We start from the raw sequence: 17192 nt of genomic DNA on the forward strand, positions 1-17192 counted from the left end.
AGTGACTTAGAACATAACAAATGAGAAAAGATTAGGAGATGAAGAACTTAGGAATAACATTACAACCATAGACTTATCGCTCTTACTAGTATCAGAAATAATCAAATAAACCCTCCAGTCTTTTGGTTAACAAATGAGAATGTGAACAGAAGGGAAAATAACAAACTGATCTTCATCATAGGAAAAATATTCTTTATTTAAATATTCTTTATTTAAGTAAAACATGTTAAGATTTCAGTGACAAAATTGTGACAAAATTGTTAAATTTGTTAATTAAGATTTCCCTAAAGTTTAATAATGACTTAAAAAAGCTCTGCTGATTCTTTACTCCATAGCTTCTCCACTCCATAGCTTCTCCATCAGTTTTTCTGACCTAAGAAGAGATCGGAAGTCTCGTCAATGGCATTTTGATATGGAGTGTTTTTAATGGAAGACCAAAGCTTGGGGTGTGTTAGTAGCATTTGTAGCCCTAGTCAACTTTGTCTCCAAAGTCAGATGTGAAAGGACTTTTGTCTCTAATGCCATTTTGTGCAGAAGACAAATGTCCAAGAATCTCAAAGTTTAGAATACAATATTAGTAATATTGTTTTAAATTGTGTTAGTTTATTTTTACCTTTTCTCTGGGACTTATGTTTTTTAGGTTGCTTAGCAGTCACAGCCTTTAGGTCTTTTGAATCACTACAGGAGGACCAGAAGAAAAGTTAGTTGTAAACCAGCAGTGGAAAGCAGTGGAAAATTAGTAATTACTTGTGGGTGGTTAACCTAAGTGATAGTACACAAGTGGTAAATTATATCTATGGCCTAATTTTCTATATCCCTTAAGAGTCCAATGGTGTGTTTGTGGGGAGGGTCTGTCATATAGCTGTTCAGGAGACTGAGATGTTAGGATCATGGTTAGAAGTCAGCCCAGGTAATCAGCCCTGAGCCTCTCATCTCTAACTGCAAAAAAGAAAAAGGAAAGAAAGAAAATAAGAAAGTAAAAATTCCTATGGTGGAGCTGTGGGTCAAGTGGCAGAGCACTAGCCTTGAGCAGATAAAGTTCAGGAACAGCTCCTAGGCCCGACTTCAAGCCTCAGGACTGGTACACACATTAAGTGTATGCGCACGCACACGTGCACACACGCGCGCACACGTGCGCGTGTCCCAATTGGCAAAATATTCTTTCTAGTGCAACAATGAAAATATAGTTTATCTTACCTTTCACAAACCAGCATCTTTGGAGCAAAAGCCTGAAGAACAAATGATGGAAAATGAGGCATGGTATCTAGGAAATAGGAAAGATGGAGAAACACAATGAGTAAGTAGTTTTATATCATTGCAAAGATGACAAACTGGCAGCAGAAATTTCAGTCTCTTCTCTGTGGTTGTTACTGGAAATGGCTGCTCTGGCAGGCCTACCTTCCTAGGATGTTGTGACCAGATTTGTCACAGTGGAATATGAATGAGAAGTATTTTTCTCTGGTTTGGAATAGCTCAAAGTCAGTTGCTCCTTCACTTTTCTTTTGGAAGCAAAATATGAAACACTAACAGCCAACAAGATTGTTGATGGCCACAAGATGAAGAATCCCTGTCCTCCATCACTACCACACAACCAGATTTCACCTTGACAAGATGATATAAGCATGGAGTTTATGTTAGTAGAGCTAGTATTACTGTAAATTTTCTGGAGGAACTGTACTTTGAACTCAAGTCCTACATAGTTACTGATCAAGTGCTTTACCACAAACTGTGCTCCCAGATTAGCCATTTTCTATTAAGGTTGTAAGACCGCCTTTCAGAGATGAGGAAGATGTGTATGAGAAGTAACTTCCTTAAGGATTTTTTTTTTGTGCCAGTTCTGAGGCTTAAACTCAGGGCTTCAAGATCTTATCTGAGTTCTTTGCTCAAGGTAAATGGTCTACCAATTGAGTCACCCCAACACTTCTGGCTTTTTGCTAATAGTCTCATGGACTCTTCTGCCCAGGCTAGCTCTGTACCTCAAAGCTGATCCTCAGATCTCAGTCTGCTGAGAGAAGTAAGTGCAGATAATAGTATGTAGATCTGACTAAAAGCCAGTGGGATCTTAATTATAATGTTTCATCTTAGGGACAGGTTATAACTTGAGATAAGCTAAATCCAAATCTTTCATACAAACTTCAGTTTGTGCCAGAAAAATATTTTTCGTGGTAAGGAAGCAACAAGATATCAGTTGTTAAAAATCTGAATTGTTTGAAATTTAGAACTTGTCCCCCCCAGACCCTCATCCCCTTTTCCAGAGAGATAGGCAAAAATCTTTAGATGTGGTAAAATCCTTAATTGTGCCAATTCAATTTTCCAAATGAAGGATTTTTATGTGAAGAGCATAAAGATCAGACAGAGCTGGGCTGTTACTTGGTATCTGCTAGCTATAAAGGCATAGGATTGACTTGAATCCTACGCCTTTATAGCTACCAACTCTTCATTCATTTGTGATGATGTTCACTTTTGTGATGTTCACAATTTCACCCTTGCTCACCTACATTCCAGACATCAGGGTCAGGGATTTGATTTGTTGCATTAGGAAGTTCCTCATTTGATTCCAAACTTGAGCAAGTAAACCTTGGAAGATTAAATGGTTCTGAAATAAAGCAGAACCAAAAGTGATGTAATTCTTCCTATTGGGTTAACATATATGTAGAAAATATCCTACATCTCCACTGATGTCAGTTATTTGCACTGTAATGCAAAACTTACCATCATCCACAGAAGTTCTGTTGACACAGTTATCCTCGTGTTCCTTGAGCCTTTTGATTGGAACCACATGACAAGCATTATATTTGCAATTAGCCATCTTTTTAGCTATCTTTGGGTTTTTCTAGAAGGGAAAAGTTCATGTTAGGTTTTTCCTGTATTACATCCACTACACAAAAATCTCTGGAAATGATAGAGGTCATCATATTGCAGCATGAAGAATTTCCAGGTTTTTTTCTATACAAGATCAGAAGGTTTTTTTGTTTTGTTTTGGTGCTGATACTAGTGCTTGAACTGCCCCTTCACACATTATTGCTTAATTTTTGCTCAAGGCTAGCATGCTACCACTTGAGCCACATCTCCACTTATGACTATTTTGTCAGTTGGAGATAAGAGTTTCTTGGATTTATCTGCCCAAGCTGGCTTTGAATCTTTGTCCTCAGATCTCAGCCTCCCAAGCAGCTAGGATTACAAGCACATTGTCACCTCGCTGTCTTTTTTCTCTTTCTCTTAAAAAAAAAAGCTTTAAAAGATTTATGTCATGAAAAATTTCCCATTAGTGATTGGTAGTTTTTCTCAAGAAAACTTACCTTTCTGCATGATGCAAGGTGGTATTGTAGCCTGCTGGCTGGCATTCTGTGGTTTGGGTCATAAGGACATATTTGTAAGGTTTCTGGCTCCATTAGTCCTAAATGACAGAAATCACGGATAAGCAGAGAGAAGATATTTAAAATCAGATCATTTTGACATAAGCCTGTTTTATATTCTCAAAAGGGGCATGGTGTGAAAGATACAGGTATGTCAAGTCTTACCTATGGGAAGTTTATTATTAAAGCAATAACCTAAGCAGTTAAGACAATGGAGTAGGGGATAAATCACTGATTCCATGCCTTAGAAGACCAAAAAAATTAATGTTGCATAATATAATTTTACTAGGTTTTTTTTTTTTTTTTTAAATCAGTTCTGGGGTTTAAACTCAGGTATTGGGAGCTGTCCCTGAGCCTCTTTGTGCTCAAGGCTAGTGCTCTACCACTTGAGCCACAGTGCCCCTTCTGGCTTTCTCTAGTAGTTTATTGGAGATAAGGATTGTAATATCCTGCTAAAATTGCTTAACTTGCTCAACTACCTGTGTGTGGTTTCGACCACCTGCCTGTGGATTTTTTTTTTTTTAACCTTTAAACGCTCAACTCCACTGAAGCTCAGGCTATTCTCCACTATCCTGATAGTGGGGAACAGTTTCTGCCCAGCTAATAGATTCCTAACCTGATTGAGCTTGAGTGTTGGTGTTTCCTTTGTAATTCTGGGACACTTCAGATGTAATTTTGGGATACTTCCGATGGAGGCCCCAGCGAGATACCAGCCAACTGACCAAGTGTTGGTGTCTCCTTTAAAATTTTAGGACTTCAGGGGCTCATGGACTTTTCTGCCCTAGCTGGCTTTGAACTGTGACCCTTAGATCTCAGCCTCCTGCATTTCTCAGCCTCCTGCATTACTAGAATTATAGGCATGAGCCACCGGTGCCTTGTTTACTAGTTTTACATGCACTATTTGGCTCTCAGACTATCAAGCAGCAAAGAATCATTGAAAAGCTGGGAATAGGGGCTCATGCCTGTAATCCTAGCTTCCTGAGATCTAAGGATCACAGTTTGAACCCAGCCAGCACAGGAAGGCCCGTGACAAAGCTAAAAGTGCTGCAGTGATTTAAGTGGCAAGAGTGTCCATCTTGAGTAACAAAACTAAGGGACAGTGCCCAGGCATTGAACTTACACCCTAGTATTAATACACGTGCACGCACATGCGCGCGAATCCTTGAAAACTCAAAAACCTGGGGTGAAATGAAATTTAACACTAAGCTTGAGTGCTGGAGAAAGTAAATCCTGGGCAGCTGTTTCCTTCAACTTTTTGGCATTCCCCTTCTCTACCTTTCTCAAATTAAGCTCTTAATTGTCAGATATCCCACAACTTTTGGGAGAAGCATTAAGAATGAACAGCACCAATGTTTTTAAGTTCAGGCTAGTTTTATAATTGTTTGAAATAGCTAAAGTATGAAGACTCCTCGATGTGAGCAATATACCATCTCAGATCTGTTGCATTTTACTGCCAATAGGAGGCTCACTTTCCTTTATGCGGGCTAGCCTAGCAGATATTCATTTCAAGGACTTCCAAGTTTCCAAGCAACAGCTACTGCTGAGATTTCTGCAGAGCAGGGGCATATAGTTTTATAATCAGGTTGGGGGAGGTTAAGCAAGACTGGCATAAGCGAAGTGCCCTGGAATAACCATTTCAGTTCTGCTTTGCATCATGCCCAGGGCATAGACAAAGGGCACAGAGCTAGGTTGCTAAATGTCAGATTTTCCTGAGGGTATTTTGGTGATTAAATCCAGGGATTTAGATCCAGGTAGCTTTCAAGAACACAAGCCACAGTGGTTCTTTCAAGCTTTTGCTGCATATTATGCTAGAGTCATGAGCAGATATTATTAAGTGAATTGGTTTTCTAGAAAATAAAGCCTGCAGTATAATCCAATATTGTATAGTTATCTGTTATCTTTATGTTCTTAAAAGATAATGGAAAAAGTATTTTAAATATGCAAATGTAGCCTTCAGACAAATCATTTTTGCCAGTAGCCTAGAAAAGTATAAATTTTCTTTCTTCCCTCCCTTCCCTTCCCTTCCTTTCCTTTTCCCTTTCCCTCCCTTCGTTTTCTTTTTCTTGTGCTTGAGGCTTGAACTCAGGGCCTTGGGATCACTTGACATTTCACTCAAGGCTGGAGCTTTATCACTTAAACAACAGTTTCACTCTGGCTTTTGGTGATTAATTGGAGTTAAGATTCCCAGATTTTTCTACCCATGCTGGCTCTTTGAACCTCAATATTCAGATCTGAACTTACTGTGTAGCTAGATTATAGGCATGAGCCACTGGTTCTCAGCTTAAATTTTTTTTTTTACTAGACTTCTAAGACTGGTTTTAATAAACAGTTTCAGGATAGGTAGTGACAACTTCTGACATTAGATTGCTTGCTTAATTATTGATGTTCTTACAGCCAAAATATGATGGAACCATTTGATTTAACACATTTTAGACATGGCAGAAATATTCTAATCTTGATGCTGCCTTGATGCTAACCCTAGCCCAAAAGATCTCAAAGCCTACCTTATTCTGGAAGCAGTTATCAAGAATCCGTTCAAGAATTCCAACAGAATTACCACTGGAAGAGGAAGACAATCCTGCAAGCCACACAAGATGAACAGCTGAAGTTTGAGGTGAGAGAAAGCATAAACTTTATAATCAATGGTGGGTATCAACTTGATTTCCCAAGCTTATCCTTCTATTCCTCTCCTCCCACCATAGGTTCTAAGGTTCCTCAGAATCACTCAGAATCTCCGGAACAATTCACTCAGAATTTCAAAAAGAGTAGCGTATGGCTGAATGTGGTTTTAAGAACGCCTCAGGGGAATCCAGTTCATAGCCAGGGCCTTGCTCTAGGGGAATTAAATACCTTTAGGGAGGTTCCTTCAGCATATAGGAGGAACTGCTGGATAGTATTTCCAATAAAGTCTCTGAAGATATCCCATTGCTATTCTTAATCTCTTCTTTAAACTGGCCTTTCTCTTTATGGGGTGTCATAATATGGGCTGTCATATTTCACTGTCTGGAATTCTATTAACAAGCCTACTAATTTTTTTTAATCAAAAATTTCAACTTTGAGATTCTACCTCATTCTAGTTAGAATGGCCATTATCAAGAAATTAATAACAACAGATGCTGGAGGGATGTGACCAGGAGGGATCACAACTACACTGTTGGGAGTGCAAACTTGTTCCAACCACTAAGGAAAGCAGTATGGTCATTCTTCAAAAGACTAAACATAGAGCTCCCGTATGACTCAGCAATTCCACTCTTTGGCATTTACCCGAATGTCCAGTAACAAGGACATACTAAAGCCACTAGCACAATGATGTTCGTCTCAGCACTATTTACCATAGCAAAGATATGGAACCAACCCAGATGCCCCTCAGAAGATGAATAGATTAAGAAGATGTGATACTTATACACAATGGAATTCTATGCTGCCATTAGAAAGAATGGTATCACCCCATGTATAAGGAGATAGAAAGACTTGGAAAAGTCATATTAAGTGAAGTAAGCCAGACCCACCCAAAGGAAAATAGGCTCAATGGTTTACCCTCGCTTGTAATAATTAGTACACACCTGGGACTCTTCTAGCAGAGGATTACAATAACTCAAAACCTAGGTACCTAAGGTCATATAGGATGAGACTAAATGAAATGTACTCTAGGATATGGAAATAAGAGCTTAATCCATGTGATTGTTGTTCTTAATGTACTATGTTATTTCTTTTCTCTTTTTTTGCCCTTATGGTTAATCTCATATTGTTACTGTATCTGACTTTGTTACCTGGTATAGTGTATATATGTTTAATTGTTTACTTGAAATAGGAAAAGGAAGGAGGAGAAACAAGATAATTGGGAGGGGGAATGTAACTGTAACCCCTCTATACATTATTCCGACAAAAAAAATCAGAATTTAATTTCTTGTTGGTATTCCTAATCTAACACACTAGGCCCAGAGCCAAACATTTACATATGCCAAATCACTCCCACAGGTGTATATGCGATCATCATCATTTTAGATATTTGGAAGCCACCTGAATGATAATGGCCTAAAGTTATAATGCTAGTAACATATTGTAATAGCATTGTTTGAAGTAGCATGTACAAGCCCCGAAAGTTACCTGGTCTGAAGATACAGCTCAATGGCAGAATGCTTGCTTAGCATGCACAGGCACTACATTCAATCCCCAGAAAAGAAAATGGTATATAGTAAATAAGAAGTCAATGTACATGTACGAATCAATTTAATATGCACAATAGTCCCATGAGATAGACATTATCAATATTATTTACATTATCAATATTATCTACATTTTACAACCAGGGAAACTGAGTCAGCTGGTAATTGATCAACTTGTGATATGAACTCAAAACTACTTGGATCCAGAACCTGGACTCTTAGCCACTAAGTCAAAAGCCCTGTCCAATGCCTGGAATTGGTGACATACCTATAATCCTAGTTACTCAAGAGACTGAGATCTGAGGATTGTAATTCAAAGCCAGCCAGGACAGGGGAGTCCATAAGATTTATCTCCAACTAACCACCCAAAAGCCAGAACCACTTCTGGCTCTAGTGGTTGAGTGCTACCCTTGAGAATAAAGGGTAAGGGGCAGCACCCAGTTTGAGTTTAAGCCACATACATGCTTGCACGAGTGCGCGCACACACACACCTCAGCCCATATTCAACTTCATGGGGGCCTGATTCTGACTTATACCCCAGTGTGAGCTTAAACAATTAAAGCATCTTTTTTCAAGTGCCAGTCAACTTTAAACTTCAGTTAAGCAAGGAGTATAATATCTAGGAGAGCCTGATTTAGAAATGAAACATGTGGTATAGACCAAGTGTTGTAAGAGTTTAGCAAAGCCTAGAATTGCATTGTTGCTTTAGGTCCTCAAGATTGAATAGGATTTGAATTAACAAAAGGGAAAACATCCATATGTGAAAAGGGAAATGAGCACAGCACATTCCCAGTAGACTGAGAACACAGTCCCCAGTAGATTGGAGAATTTAGACATTAGGGCATAGCAGGAAATAAACTTAGTTTAGTATGGAGCATCTTCACCCAAAGTTTTGGGATAAAGATAAGAAAACCAAGTTGAGAAAGAGCTAAAAGAAGGATACGCACCATGTGAAGCTTAATGCTACGCTGCTACTGAGCCTTCTTGATGAGGCCTCTAGAGGCTGGCTTGCTATTTATTCTCCCCCATCAAGGTAGAAGACCAATAGAAACCCCACAGATCTCTTTAGAAAAACCTGGGTTTCTTTGATAAAAGCAGATGCTTCAAATGTTCAGGGTTTATACTAATCCAGCTTTTCAAGGATAAAATCCAGTAAATAAACTGAAAGATAAATTCTCTTTTCTAAAAATCCTGTCTTTCTTACAGATGGTTGAAATGTTACATTAAATGTTACCATTTTTCTGTTTCTCTTTCTCTTTAAAGAAAATACACTCAGAATATTGTAAACATGTGTGGAGATGTAACAATAAAATCTCATTCTAGTCTGTATAACTAATGTAAAGGAGTAAAAAATACATTAATTTTAGTGCGAACACATTAAACTCTGTAAATAATGCGGGTCACCTCCTTCCCATCTCTTTCTCCTGTACATACCATGGTTTAAAGTCAGTGTGTCATACTTACTCAGCTAATGTTTTACCACTTAATCCATGACTCCATTTTTTTTTTTTTTTGGAGATGGAGTCTTGCAGACTTTTCTATCAGGGCTGGCTTTGAGCTATAATCCTCTAGATCTCAGCCTCCCGAGTGGCTAGGATTATAGGTACATCCTGACTCGGTTTTTCTAACTCCCTTGGAATAGTTGGCACAATGTGAGCTCTCAGGATGTAGAATACAGGACTCAAATGAGAGAAAATGAGTTGGAAAGAAAATAGATGCAAAGATGGCTCTGCCTGATTTTTGCATCTCTCTGATATGAAGACAACTGTCTGATTTACTTAGTGCCTTGAAAGAATCTTGAAATAAATAAAAAATTTTCCTGAGTTAGAGGTGAAGACTTGGTTGGAATAACAAGAATATCTTAGGGCTAAAATTTGTTCAGTCCTCTAAGACTTATGGATCATTATTAAATAATTAATTTTGATTAATTTGGTTCTTCACAGGGCTCATTTTTCAAACTAGCCTCAATAATTAGGTAAATTACTACAACTGGCATATTTATTCAGTTGTTACTGTGTCCAAGAGGTGTTGTTCTAAATCAGTATTTCCCTAAGCTGGCTTTGAACTGGGATCCTGAGATCTCAGCCTCCTGAATAGCTAGGATTAGAGGCACAAGCCACTGCGCCTGACTTTAAATTAGTATTTCTCAACACATGCCCCTTAGCAGCTAACCCTCCTACAGTACTTATAAATGAAGATTTCTAGGTCTACCAACCCAAATCTCAGAGGACAGGTATAAATCTATTTCTTTAGTGATTCTAAGTATCTTCATATTAGAGCAGTGGTTCTTAAACTCAAAGCCTAAGAACCTGGAGGGCTTGTTAAACCTGAGCGTGCTGGATCCAACCTACAGTTTTGGGTTTAATAGGTCTGGAGGGGGCCAGAGAATTTGTCAAACAAATGTCAAAGTGGTGTAGATGCTCTTGGAGTACTGTGAAGGATATATTAAGAAACATTTCTAGCTGAGCACTGGTGGCTTATACCTAGCTACTCAGGAAGCTGAGATCTGAGTACTGAGATTTAAAGACATCTCATGTACAGAAGTCCATGAGACGCTTATCTCCAATTAAAGAACAAAAAGCTAGAAGTGGAGACGTGACTCAGGTAGAACTCCAGCTTTGAGCAAAAAAAAAAAAAATCCAAGTGAGAGTGAGAGTCCCTTAGTTCAAGTCTCACTGGTTCACGTTCTACTACTGGCACCAAAAATCAAATAAGAGGAATCATTTTTATCATTCAGGAGTATATATTGTAGTGCAGAGACAGAAGATATACTAAAACAAGTAAGGGAGGCAAGTGCTGGTGTCTCAACATCTGTAATCTTATCTACTCAGGAGGCTGAGATCTGAGGATTATGGTTCTAAGCTAGTCTAGGCAGACAAATTCTTGAGACTCTTATCCTAATTAACCAGCAAAGAGCTGAAGGTGGAGCCACAGCGCAACTGATAAAGCACCAGTCCTGCATGAAAAAGCTGAGACAGCTGGAGGCCTCAGCTTCACTACTGGGGGTGGGGTTCGGGAAGGGGTGTGTGTGTAATAGTATATATTATTTTGACATTGGGTAGGGTAGTTAGTAAGCAATGTATCCTAAAAGACAATAGGGCCTGAGGTTCAGTTGAGAGTTACAGAAGCATTCTTGATGGGGGATATAAAAAAGGGGAAGTATATACATATTTTGGGGGGATGGGGTGGAAGATATTTGTCTGCCTGCTGTAGAGTTTTGTGTAGGACATTTATGGAGGGTTAAAGCCAAAACACAGGTGCTACACTGTGAAGAACCCTGAAAGCCTGTCCCTTTGCTCAGGCTTCACTCACTCTACAGCCTTTGCGAAAAGTGCTGCTTGGCCAGAAAGAGGAAGTCTCCTCCGCTGAGGGTGTTAGAGGAAGCACAAGAAACCATAATGATTACTTGCACCCATGAGCCAATTGCAGAGGCTACAGGAAGCCCAACGCACCAACCAGGCTGGGCCCCTCTACACAGAGGGTGTCACCACCCAGGCTGAGAGTGTTTGGGGAGATCAAGGCCTTGCTGTCTGGATACTCCTCTCTCTTGGTGTCCATCATGTCTTTGACCTCTGCTTACCAGCATAAATTAGCAGAGAAGCTCACTATCCTCAATGACCGAGGTCAGGGGGTTCTCATCCGAATATACAACATCAAGAAGGTAAGCACAAGTAATGATCTTATCCTAAACTGGCAGGTCTAGAAGTTAGACTCAAGTGATCTTCAGGCACCCAGATTATTATGGAGGCCAGCAGATTGGGGAGTAGAAGAGGACTTCTTTTTAGGTTTTCTCCATCCTACGTATGATTCTTAGAGTGGGAGTAACTGCTTTCTACTAGAATTGAAGCTAGGGCGATGGTGACTGTGGTGGGGAGAGTCATTTTATTCTCAATAGTTTGGACATAGGTTTGGGGCTGGAGTTATGGGTCTTATCACTTACTTATTTTCCCCTGTGTGCTGAGTTAAAGTTGAGTCTGTGGCAAAAAAGAAAAAGAAAAAAGGAAAAAAAATGTAGAAGCTATTCCCTTTAAGGGAAAAGGAGTATTTAGATTTTAAAAGAAAAGTGGTAAATGCTTTTTAGGTTACTTTAAGGGCAGTTTGTGCTGTATTTGTGTGCCTGTGTGAGCAGAATTAGAACTGGGCGTCTGGGAGAGGCTGGTGGCAAGGGATGAGCCAGGGGCTGGCTAAGACTTCGGAAGGAGAAATGAAGACGGGGGCACTGTGGAAAGTTATTAGGAGTGAGAATAAGGGACTCGTGGGAGGAAATGTTTGTGATTTTGCAATAAATCACTAGGAACATGTTTTGTTTGTTCCCATTTCCCCTGTAAGTGCACTTTGGGATAAAATCTTCATTTAATAGACATAACAGTGAGCCCAAGTCTCTCACAAATTCTTAACTCTATGGCAAACCACTTTTATTATAGCTTCCGGCTTCTCTGGAGGGGCGGGGAAATGACTTCCTCTTTATTCTGGGACCAAGAAGATGTTAAGCTTTATCCAGTGAGAACAGATGCTGGGGTTGTTGCTTAGCTCTTAAGATAGTTGGCTCATTGTCCTGGAACTTGTTCTTAACCTACTCTATGCGTTTATAATGAATTCTCAGCCTTCTTTTTCCTACGAGATTGTAGGAATGAATGATGCAGGAAAAGGTATGTTTCAGGGAGGCAAAGGGTTGAAATATACTGTGGTTTTTCTGTGCAGACTTGTTCAGACCCAAAATCCAAGCCACCTTTCCTCCTGGAAAAGTCTATGGAATCATGTCTCAAGTATATCAACAAGAAATTTCCCAACATAGATGTCCGAAATAGCACGGTGAGAACTCCACCCTACTTTTCTCCTTTGACAAACTGTCTGCCAAGATGGTTCACATTCTCCTCTTCAGACAGCTTTTCTTTACATTTGGCAGGGGATAGTGAATCCTACTCTGAGTTTCCTTAGACATAAACATCAGGGCTTCCTTCCAATCTTGAGAATTCTGAGATGGGAGCCTCTCAAGCTAGAACCTAGCATTGCCCTGTGCCCTCTGTTGCAAGATCATGCAGACACTTTACCAGCTCAGCAGGGTGCGTGTATGTGTTTTTGTTCCTGGTTTCCACTCAACATTTCCCTGCTTAGAATTACATCTTTGGTGGGAAATTCCTTCTTTCTCCTTTATTACATGCCAGCAGTAAACTTCTTACCTGTTTTGTCTGTTGTATCTTCTTATCCTGCTTCTTTTGACTTTGATTTAGACTGTACACTTTTCCAGCTAAAAGGGACCTTGAAATATCTTCTCATTTAGTTCTCTGAATCTAGTCAGAATCACAGGCCACCATCTTACCTAGGTCAAGAATGTCTATTTAAAGATCTGGAGAACACTGGAGAGAGTTCACCTCCTGTGTCAGTGTACCCTCTAAGAATGTTCAGGTATTAGTCCGGGTTTGGAGTTAACTTTGGCCAAATAGCCTTTTATTTGTATGTGTTTTGTGTTTCTCTCAGCAACATTTAGGACCAGTTCATCGTGAAAAATCTGAGATAATTAGATTCCTCATTAATTACTACCAGTCATTTGTGGATGTCATGGAATTTCGGGTGAGCTCTTTCTGGCCCAAATCTCCTACGGGGGCATTGTCATAAAGCTTTCCCCTCATTAGTTACTAGGTGTTCATTTATGTAGCTTCATGTAGTTTTTTTTTTTTTGGTGGGGGGAGAGATACACTGCTATAGAAAGTTGTCTAAGTTGTATTGTTAAAGAAAATAAATTACAGAATTATATAGAAACTATCAATCTTAAAAAAAATTATTTGCCTCTTGCTATCCTGTGGAGGAATTGCATTCAGAAAGAGTGAGTTCAGGGAGAGTATGCATGGTATGAAGTACCTTATATCTGTGGGTACATCTCTGAAAAGGGTCACTGATGGCTTCCAGAGAAGGAACATCTTTTCTTTTTCTTCCCTACTTTCTTTACGTGGAAACTCTCTGGGACTTATAAAGAAGTGGTCCCTTGTTCTCAAAATTTGATATTATGTGTCATCATTAAAAAAAATCTCTATTCACTTTCATTTTCAATTTCATTTCCAGGATCATGTATATGAACTTCTCAACACCATCGATGCCTGCCAGTGCCATTTTGATATTGTAAGATCCTTTGCAGTCTTCTATTGTATGATAGAATTAAAGAAAAGTGTAGGCCTATGTTGAGACCGTGTAGAATGGGATGGGACTAAAAGAATGGCGATTCCATTTATTCCTTTTCAGGACCACAGTTCTTTTGTAAACAGTGCTGATGTTAAAGTATACTAAATTTGATTAACAGTGTGATTTAATTAATACAAAGGTTATACATTGTTTTTACTTTATTTCCTTCAACTTCCATATTCTTCCTTATTTCCCAGTCTCCTTTTATCTTGAGCTCTTATTTAGCCCTTGATGTTGTGTGTGTGTGTGTGTATGTGGCTTGAACTCAGGGCTCTATCCCTCTAGCACTTGAGGCATTCCTCTATTTCTGGCTTTTTTCTGATTAATTGGAGATAGGGTGTCCCGGACTTTCTTGCCTTGACTGGCTTTGAATTGTGATCCTCAGATCTTACTCTCCTGAGTAGTGAGGATTACAATACAAGCCACCAGTGCTTGGTCAAGCTCTTGACTTTTGTTTCCATTTCTACCTCTGAATTTTCAGTCCTCCAAGTTTCTACTTGTTATAGATTCATTTAAAGTCTATTTGACACTTTTGGGACATGGTGAAATAGACCCAAATTACTTATTATTCTGTCCCTTATCTATTTTCCTTGCAGAATCTCAACTTTGACTTCACTCGCAGTTACCTGGACTTGATTGTGACTTATACCTCTGTCATTTTACTTCTGTCACGTATTGAGGACCGGCGGATACTTATTGGCCTGTACAACTGTGCCCATGAAATGCTACATGGGCATAGGTGAGTGAAGGGGAGGTAATGAGCTTCGTTTCTGGTGACTTGAAGTAGGAAGGTAGCTACAAAGGAAATGGATGCTGTGATTTTTATAAGAAAATCTACATCATGACCCAGGCAAAATAACAGGTTTTTATGTATAGTTAACTCTTGAATATCTGCTAATGGATTATTCAGTTTGCGTTATCTCTGTTCTATTTTTTTTTTAAATCCTGGACTGGCTTCCACTTTGCTTTTTAGGTTACTACAAAAGAAAAAAAGAGGGCTCAATGCTGGTGGCTCATGACTGTAATCCTAGCTACTCAGGTGGCTGAGATCTGAGAATCCTGGTTCCAAGCCAGCCTAGGCAGAAAAGTCTCTGTGAGATTCTTATCCCCAATTAACCACTCTAAAACTGGAAGTGGTGTTATGGCTCAAAGTGGTAGAGTATTAGTCTTGAAAGAGCTCAGGGACAGTGCCCAGGTCCTGAATTCAAGTCCCTTGAGTGATTAAAAAAGAAAAAAAAAACAGGGCCAGGAGTTTGGCCCAGTGGTAGAGTGCTTGCCTAGCATGCATGAAGACCCAGGTTCGATTCCTTGGTACCACATACATAGAAAAAATCCAGAAGGGGTGCTGAGGCTCAAATGGTAGAGCTCTAGCCTTGAGAAAGTTCAAGGACAGTGCTCAGGCCCTGAGCTCAAGCCCAGGACTGGCAAAAAAACAACAACAACAAAAAGACAATTTAAAAAAAATATTGGTAGAATTAATACCAGTAGGATTAAGCCATTAGAGGAAAGTAATATATGATAATACAGTTAAAGCCAAATATAAGTGAATTTTAGATTATCTGCAATTCTCTCCTACTTCCATTAATGTAAATATCAGAATTTCAGGACTAGAAAATGAAGTCAAGAAGGCTCAGGGTGTAAGATGATTATTCTCATGTGTTTAAATGGATACCTGCCCACATTCCTGTCCTTTTATCTATCTATAGTTTCCTGCCCCCCACTTGCTGTGAACATTTGTAAAGACTAGTTTGATGGTCTTTGAGAGTGATGGGGAATGCCAGCCTATGCATATGTCTTTATCCTATTTACAAACATATCCTTTAAATCATTTTTATTGTTATTATAAAGGTGATGGGAAGAGGGGTTATAGTCACATAAGTCAGGTAAAGAGTTCATTTTTTTGGGGACAATGTTATCCTTCCCTCACTCTCTTCCAGTTTTTCCTTCCCATCCCCATTTTCATCATAGTGTCTAGTGAGTACCTTTGGCTACATTTATGTTCCCCCTTTCCTTCCCTCCACCCCCATCTTGGGACTTGAACTCTGGGCCTGGATGCTGTCCCTACCCCTTGAGCCACAGTGTCACTTCCGGTTTTCTGGTGGTTAATTGGAGATAAGATTCTCATGGACTGGGCCTGGCTTTAAACCATGATCTTCAGATCTCAATCTCCTGAGTAGCTAGGATTACAAATGTGAACTACCATGCCTGGCTTGTTTATATTTTGTTCCTCCATTTCTGTGCCTGTTGATCCTTCCAAAGATAGGTAAATGAACAAACAAAACAAACAGAAAAGAAAGCAAAATGGTAACACATTTTTAAAAATTCCACCTCTTTTTTCTATTTCCTGGAGTTCATGCTGATGAATATTATTTTACACGATCAGATGCACATAGCAACTGCGCTGCTTTTGTCCTCTCCTAAGAATATCCTCCTTCGGTCTCACTGTATGTGAATGCCCAGAGTCCTGTATAATTTATCATATCTCAGTGCATTTTAGATTTAGCTTCCTCATAGGAGAGAAAACATCCTCTGTTTGTCCCTCTGAGCTTGGCTTACTTCACTTAACATGATTTGTTCTAGGTTGATCCGTTTCAAGCATATGTTTTTATGTCATGCTTGAGGCCTGTAACTCCCCCGTCTTCTGCTTTCTCCCAGTGACCCTAGTTTTGCTCGCCTGGGCCAGATGGTCTTGGAGTATGACCACCCACTGAAGAAGCTGACAGAGGAGTTTGGGCCTCACACAAAGGCAAGTTCTGTGAGAGAGTGAAGAATTTCTCAGGCAAAGATGTCCCCATCTGTGACATGCAGGGTTTGTCTTTTCCTACAGGCTGTGAGTGGAGCTCTCCTCTCTTTGCATTTTCTCTTTGTCCGAAGGAACCAAGGAGCAGAGCAATGGCGCAGTGCCCAGCTTCTTAGTCTCATCAGCAACCCGCCAGCCATGATTAACCCTGCTAACTCAGACACAGTAAGTTCCCTTTTCCTTCTGTGAGGGGAACTGTTCTCTGCCAAGCTGTATCTGTAGACAGTGCTTCTTTCAGGAAGCATCATTGGCTCTCTTCTAAGACATAGTTCTAAGCTGATTGTTTCTTGTTTTTGTTCTTTTATTTTTGGTGTCAGAACTGGGGCTTGAACTCAGGCACTCAGGCCTGAGTGCTATCCCTTAGCTTTTTTTTTTTTTTTTTTTTTTTTTTTGCTCAAGGCTAGCACTCTACCACTTGAGTAGCTAGGATTACAGGTATAAGCTACATGTGTCTGGCTTCAGGTCTCACTATTGCAAGGCAAGCACTATACCACTTGAATCATACTCCAGTCTATTTGGTAGCTTTTTTCTTTTTAAAGCCAGAACTGGAATTTGATTCAGGGTCTTGTGCTTGCTGCATACAAACTTTATTACTTGAACCATACTTCTAGGTACCCCTCACCCTTTTTTTCCTTTTGTTATTTTTAAAAAATAATGTCTTGCTTTTTTTCCCCACCTGGCCTAATATGGTCC

The 17192-nt window shown here is 39.6% G+C and overlaps 2 protein-coding genes across 2 annotated transcripts in view; one reads left to right on the forward strand and one right to left on the reverse strand.

Moving 5' to 3' along the window:
• Nucleotides 1–359: 359 nt before the first annotated feature.
• Gtsf1l (gametocyte specific factor 1 like) lies at nt 360–3392 on the reverse strand. The gene is made up of 6 exons (XM_090353380.1): nt 3300–3392; nt 2713–2833; nt 2495–2596; nt 1198–1264; nt 614–678; nt 360–373 (listed from the first exon to the last, which is right to left on the reverse strand). The coding sequence occupies exons 1-6, from the start codon at nt 3390–3392 to the stop codon at nt 360–362; spliced, it is 462 nt and encodes a 153-aa protein (XP_090209506.1).
• Nucleotides 3393–11064: 7672 nt separating this feature from the next.
• The window catches only part of Nckap1l (NCK associated protein 1 like), a 51198-nt gene continuing 45070 nt past the window's right edge, over nt 11065–17192 (forward strand). Inside the window, exons 1-7 of the mRNA XM_090326853.1 lie at nt 11065–11183; nt 12224–12334; nt 13001–13093; nt 13583–13639; nt 14296–14438; nt 16355–16445; nt 16527–16664. Of these exons, the coding sequence (XP_090182979.1) occupies nt 11082–11183; nt 12224–12334; nt 13001–13093; nt 13583–13639; nt 14296–14438; nt 16355–16445; nt 16527–16664 (735 nt within the window). The 5' untranslated portion in view covers nt 11065–11081. The remainder of the gene's footprint in view (nt 11184–12223; nt 12335–13000; nt 13094–13582; nt 13640–14295; nt 14439–16354; nt 16446–16526; nt 16665–17192) is intronic.

The sequence above is a fragment of the Megascapheus bottae genome, chromosome 2 (assembly GCF_031878675.1).
Source record: "Megascapheus bottae isolate mThoBot1 chromosome 2, mThoBot2.hap1, whole genome shotgun sequence".
Lineage (NCBI taxonomy): Eukaryota > Metazoa > Chordata > Mammalia > Rodentia > Geomyidae > Megascapheus > Megascapheus bottae.

Bases quoted from the DNA above. Each gene is read 5' to 3' on its own strand.
- Gtsf1l (XM_090353380.1), bottom strand. From the start codon at position 3,392: ATGGAGCCAGAAACCTTACAAATATGTCCTTATGACCCAAACCACAGA. The intron at 2,597-2,712 runs GTAAGTTTTGCA...GCTTTATTTCAG, and splicing joins CAGAACTTCTGTGGATGATG to AACCATTTAATCTTCCAAGG. The intron at 1,265-2,494 runs GTGAGCAAGGGT...CCTATTTCCTAG, and splicing joins CCCTGATGTCTGGAATGTAG to ATACCATGCCTCATTTTCCA.